The following is a 5,974-nucleotide window of genomic DNA, read 5'->3' as shown; positions in this document are numbered from 1 at the left end:
GGGGTCATTGAGAGGACCAATGGGTGATGGTTTCTTAATAGATTTGTTAGTGTGTAGTTCATAGAACTCCGTTTTGTATAGTTATAAATGAGGCTGGGAGGGTTAACAGGTGGTATGGTTGATCAGAGGATCTCTTGATATATATAAATACAATCCCCCCCCCCTAAAATTATATATATATGTGTGTGTGTGTGTGTATATATATATATATATATATATATATATACACCTACACACACACATATCTATCTATCTATCTATCTATCTATCTATCTATCTATCTATATATAAATGTGCATATTAGCCCTTATTCTTTTATTCTTTGTGCTAGATTTAATAAACTCATTTTAATGATTAATTTATCCATTCGACTCAATAGGATTGCTGTGTTTGCCGCATGTTGTTTTATAACTAAGCTTTAAATAGTGATAACTATTTATAACCTATAAGTTACAACTATATATCACGTAGAAGCAACTTTATTGCACAACTTAACCTGCTTTCATGAGAAAATTCGACTCCAAGAAATATTAGTAGCTTTTCTTTATTATTCAGCAAATAAACCAGATTAGTTTTACAAAAGCAATAGCAAGATTGTGATTATGTTTTCCCATTTAATTACATATTATTGCACAGATTCATTATCTCTGGGATTCTTCTCAGTGGGATTGGTAATCATACTTGTACACCTTTTTGTATTGCTGAGACTGCTGTTGTGGTTGCTGTTCCACTACAGGCTTTTGTGGTTGCTGTTCCACTACAGGCTTTTGTGGTTGCTGTTCCACTACAGGCTTTTGTGGTTGGGCAGGATCCTCTTTACACTGACTATACTTTGGTGGCTGCTCTGGGATTTGGCTTTCAGTAGTCTTCTCCTGGGGAGTTGGGAACACTGGTTGTTGATAATATTTCTGTGGCTGTTGATAGTCAGGTGGGGTCTGTTGGGAAGGCTGAGGAATTGTTTTGGCTGGTTGTTCCTGCTCTTTTGGGAGTTGTGATGTTGTATGTTCTTGATAGGATGTCTCATTTTCCTTTGGAGGTGAAGATATTGGTTTGTAGGGTTGAGGTGTTTGATATTTTAGCTGTACCTCAGCCATTTTGTCATGTTGTGTTTCATTCTTCTTTTCCTGTCCTGATGTAGGCTTAGGAGTTGTGTGTTCTGCCTGTGACGTATGATCAGTTTCATGATCTGCTAAAGGCAAAATTGTTATTTTCCCTGGTTGATATGTTTGGTCTTTCTTTTCCTGATTTGATGGAGTCTGGGTAGTGGTTTTCTCTGATTGTGTTACTTCATATTTCTTATCTTTATTTTCTGAACTTTTCTGTTCATACTGCTCTTTATGTTCTTCTTTTTTAGAAGAACAGTCTGATTTTTGAGGTTCTTCTTTTGTCACTGTGGAAGTAGTTTGCTCATATTTAGTTGGTGTTGATTTGTTATTTGTATTTATTGGAGCTGACTTTTGTTCAACGCCGTACAGATTATCCTTTGGTTCATGATATTCTTCACTTTTGTGCTCAACTGGAGCAGTTTTATTAGGTTCTGTCTGTGTTGATACCTGCCCGGTGGGGACATCTGCACATTTTAGATTTGCATCTGATGCTGTATCATAGCCACTTCGAACTGGTTTGTTATCAATTTCCTGACTAAATTCTTTGGGCTCATGCAGTACTTCCTGATCATATTTTGGGAAGATGGGTTTTTGGTAATATTTAGTTGAGTCTGGTTTGTTTTCTTCTTGTGTTGTCGACTTCACCTCTGCTGTTTGGGTTGTTGAGCCTTCATTCTTCCCGGAGCCTTGTGGCTGTTTTTCACATGAGTCCTCAGATTGATACACTACTTTGTAGTAGGTTTTAAACACCTTACATAGGAGGTCACAGAACTCATCAAAATCAACCTCTCCATCATTATTTTCATCTAGAATTTTAATTAAAGTTGCAATTGTTTGGGGGTCTTTGGGGTTCTGAAATAAAAATATATAATATATTATTATTGGGCTAGAATCATATTTAAACATATTTCTAAAATCCCAATGCAAGTATTGATTATTCAGAATGTTTGGCTTGCTCACTTTGCAATGTGCCTTGAGAAAAGACATAGCAAGGCATCATATTTAACAGTACTTATAGTCGTATTAATTAACACACATGTTTATTAAATTAAAGGGATAGAAAAGTCCAAATTGAAATGTGCCTGGCTGTATTTCAATTTTATATAGAAGAATTTTTATTATATACTTTCATTAACAAAAAATACTTCTCGTAAAAGTTATTACTTCTTTTTTAGCAGCATACACACATATCCTCTTATTGCACTGTGTATTATCATTCAAGCAGCACACCTTCTTAGATAGTGGCTTTTACAGCAAATTATGTCTACAGTAGCACAAGGCACACCACTATGCTATGTGAGCAGGTGTGGTGTTTGGATACTGGTGCATGAGCCCTCACAGAATATGTGCATATGCTGCTGAATAACATCAATAATTTTTACTAGAAGCATTTTTGATAATGAAAGTATATTGCGTGACTATTTCTATTTCAAAATAAAATGCACCCATGAACATTTTAATTTTGACCCTTCTATTACTATTAGTACATATAATTAATTGACATTGAAATAAAATGACATTCTAATGCAAATACAAAAATCAGGCTGTAATGTGTACATCTTAAACCCCTGCAAAGATGTTAAACACATAGAGAAAGTCCTGGCTTGGTAGCCAATCATGAGCATCAGCCAAATGTAGCAGCTATTCACCAGCAATTTCTTGCTTCGTAGTTACAATGTAGGCGATTCAGAACATTTTTGCATTAAAAATGTCCCTTTGAGGGCCATTTAAGGTCCCTTTGTAACAATGTAATCTTCATGAGGAGTAAAAGAGGCAGTGGCAGATTGAGAAAGCACATACATATACAAAATAGCTTAACCATACGTTATAGTTTATTAGTGATACAGACTCTATTTTATTGTTCCATTAAGTAATAAAAGTACCATTTAAATAATAATTAATCAAAATATATTGTGAGTCAAATGTTCATTTAGGCTTTAAGCTACAGTGAGAAACTTTCCTAGCTCTAGATATCAATATAAGTATTAACTCAGTATAGTAATAATACTACATACCTGGTTTTTATTATTAGTATTCAATAACCAATGAATACACAGTATTCAGATGTTCATTATTTTTATATATCAATCTGTCTGTCTGTCCATCTACATATATATTATACACCACCCAACTAGAGACTACTACATCAATACATCCCCATAATAAGTTACAGAATAAGATGTAAGTCTGCTCATTTAATTGTTTTGCAATAAATCACAATGATCCTGAAATCCACACCTCCTTATAGTCTTTAGCTCATCTGTAGCACAAGAGAATTGCCAACACTATGAATATAATTGGGCATATTTAACCTACCTTGATGACATCTGAGAACTCATTCTGTATGAGCTGATTCAGCTCTTCCTTATTTAATTTATGGTTGCTACATTCCTTCTTGGAATAATTATGGAAAATTGTGATGGTATCCTGGATAACTGCTGTGAGCTTTGGCATTGTTGTACAGTGATCTGGGTTCTGTAGAGTGAGAAACACATTTCAGACTTGTAAAACTAAAGACGCTCACACTTAAAAACAAGAAACTATTATTAAGTGACAGGTTTCAAACCACTTAACCACAACTAGAAATGTAAGTGACTCATTATTTGCTCAAACTTCATCATTTATGGCTTAGAAAGTGAACATTTTAGAATGTTTAAAGATCAGGGGAATAAAGAATGAAATGTTTATATTGTTACATATCTGTCAGATACCTGTTGGTGGAGTTAATTTTAGGCAGAGATGTGTATTTCAAAAAACTATATCTGTACTACCCTTTTTTCTACTACTGAAAATAGTGATGCATAACAAATAATGTATATACGTTTAATAGAACAAGCAACAATATGTTTAAATATTGTATAATATTCATAAACAGTATTTCCTGTATCTTACAGAAGAAAGATTATATTGTCAGAAACTGGAAAAGGTATAGAGTACACAGCTAAACTATACTAATATATCTATCGGTATTACTAAATAATGCATTGTGTAGTACTTTCATAGAACTGCAAAGATTGTCTTGTAAAAAAATAAATAGATCTCTATACGCATAAGAAAATAAAACAATCTATGTTATTAAAATTACATTTCTTATTGAAAATATTTATTTTAAAATGTACCATTTCAAATCTACCAGGTGATTAAAAACATTTTCACAGAACTTTGGCAAAGCCTAGAATAATTTAAAAAGGTAGAAAGAAAAACAGACAGATAAATAGATAGATTGATAGATAAAGATAGATTGATATATAGATAGATAGAGTTAGCGATAGATAGATGATAGATAGAAAGATAGATAGAAAGATAGAGACATACAGACAGAGCGATAGATGATAGATAGATAGAGACAGACAGACAGAGCAAAAGATATAGATAGATAGAGACAGACAGACATGCAGACAGAGCGATAGATAGATATAGATTAATTTCAAAGTGTACATGACGTATTATATGTTTGTCATGTTTTCCTAAGAGTTGTTTCTCCATACATGGATGTCAATGATTCAATTCCCTCTCTTGTTAATAATAAAGGTAATGAATCTGCTCACTACATGCTTACATTTTAACAGAGAAAAGCTTTTTAAGACAAAACAGTTTTCTGAAAAATCCCCTCTTACCTTGTTCACCAAGATGACAACAGAGAGAGAACTGAGAGTACAAGAACAATTGAACATATATAGTGATTCAGTGTCCTAATTTGAGATAGGAGGCTCCATCCTGTCACATTCCATTTTCTGATTTGATCCCAACCCAGACCAGTTGAACCTGCATCATCAATTATAGTGGTACTACCCAGAGTGACACAGCTTGGCACACCCTATCTCCCTCACCCAACACACCCTATCCCATGATACTGGTCATTAATAACATCCAATCATTATGATGGCTTTTAAGCTAGGATCAAATCTCTAATACTTCTGTTTAAGGGGACCAACAAGGACTCATGTAACTTTTTATATTAAATGTAATGACCATAACATGAATAACGGCCTAACAATCTTGTTATAGCAGGTAATAAATAAAAGTAAACCTGCTGTACCATTTACCTTCATTTGATACACAACAAGTAGTCATCACTGATTTAAATAAACAATGTAACTTTATAGAACTAGTTTATTAAGCAGATGACACAGAGACTGTTTTGATAATTTACATATTCACAAACACCATCCATACTCATTCCCAAACTTAAAGGGACAGTCAACTCCAAAATGTTGGGGTTGTCCCTTTAAAGCAGACCACTAGCACTCAATGGGCTACATAAGCAGATCTGATCTCTAAAAGGATTTTTTTGGTAACCCACTGAAATCTATATGTATGTGAAAAATTGGATTGGGGGAAGTTGAGTAGGTTATATATGAAATGCAAATATTTTTTTAAACAAAATAGAGAATATGTATTTTCTGAATGTAAGACGGGGCATTTTTCCTGCACTAGAGAAAAGGTCAGGTGCTGCAGGGAACCTCTAAGAGACAAATGTGCCCCCCTGGGACACAGAATGACCATCACAGTTTAACACAATCTCCAATTTAAACAATTTTCTTGCAAAATGTAGTCCTTACACATGTTAGAAAGTGTTTATACATTTCCCAATGAAAATGTGCTATAGATATCAATTAGAGATTTTTACAGGCAGTAGGACAACTAACATTTATATTTCTTGTACAGAGAAAGTAATGGTAAAAATCAATTCAGATGCTAACTCATACATTGCTCTTCTTTGAAATCATTGGTAGCAAATGAGACAAAACTATAACCCTGTGAATGCCAAAGCTTGGTAGAATACGCTACAGAAGATTTCCTTGAAAAGTTTTATTACATAAAATGCTGATTATTTTTTCATGCTATTTAAAGGGAAAGTCAACACC

General features: G+C 33.7%; 1 protein-coding gene across 1 annotated transcript; it reads right to left on the bottom strand.

The window, feature by feature from the left end:
- Nucleotides 1–528: 528 nt before the first annotated feature.
- On the bottom strand, nucleotides 529–3,577 carry LOC128642747 (uncharacterized). The gene is made up of 2 exons (XM_053695540.1): nucleotides 3,423–3,577; nucleotides 529–1,958 (listed from the first exon to the last, which is right to left on the bottom strand). The coding sequence occupies exons 1-2, from the start codon at nucleotides 3,558–3,560 to the stop codon at nucleotides 660–662; spliced, it is 1,437 nt and encodes a 478-aa protein (XP_053551515.1). The 5' UTR covers nucleotides 3,561–3,577; the 3' UTR covers nucleotides 529–659.
- Between the last annotated feature and the right edge of the window lie 2,397 nt (nucleotides 3,578–5,974).

Source organism: Bombina bombina, chromosome 1 (assembly GCF_027579735.1).
Source record: "Bombina bombina isolate aBomBom1 chromosome 1, aBomBom1.pri, whole genome shotgun sequence".
NCBI classification, from domain to species: Eukaryota; Metazoa; Chordata; class Amphibia; order Anura; family Bombinatoridae; genus Bombina; species Bombina bombina.
Note: the sequence above shows the minus strand (reverse complement) of the source record. Positions and strands in the feature narration are given on the sequence as shown.

Excerpts from the sequence above, each read along its gene's own strand:
- LOC128642747 (XM_053695540.1), bottom strand. The coding sequence starts at position 3,560 with ATGCCAAAGCTCACAGCAGTTATCCAGGATACCATCACAATTTTCCAT. Across the intron at positions 1,959-3,422 it reads AGTTCTCAGATGTCATCAAG|AACCCCAAAGACCCCCAAAC; the intron begins GTAGGTTAAATA and ends TTTTTATTTCAG.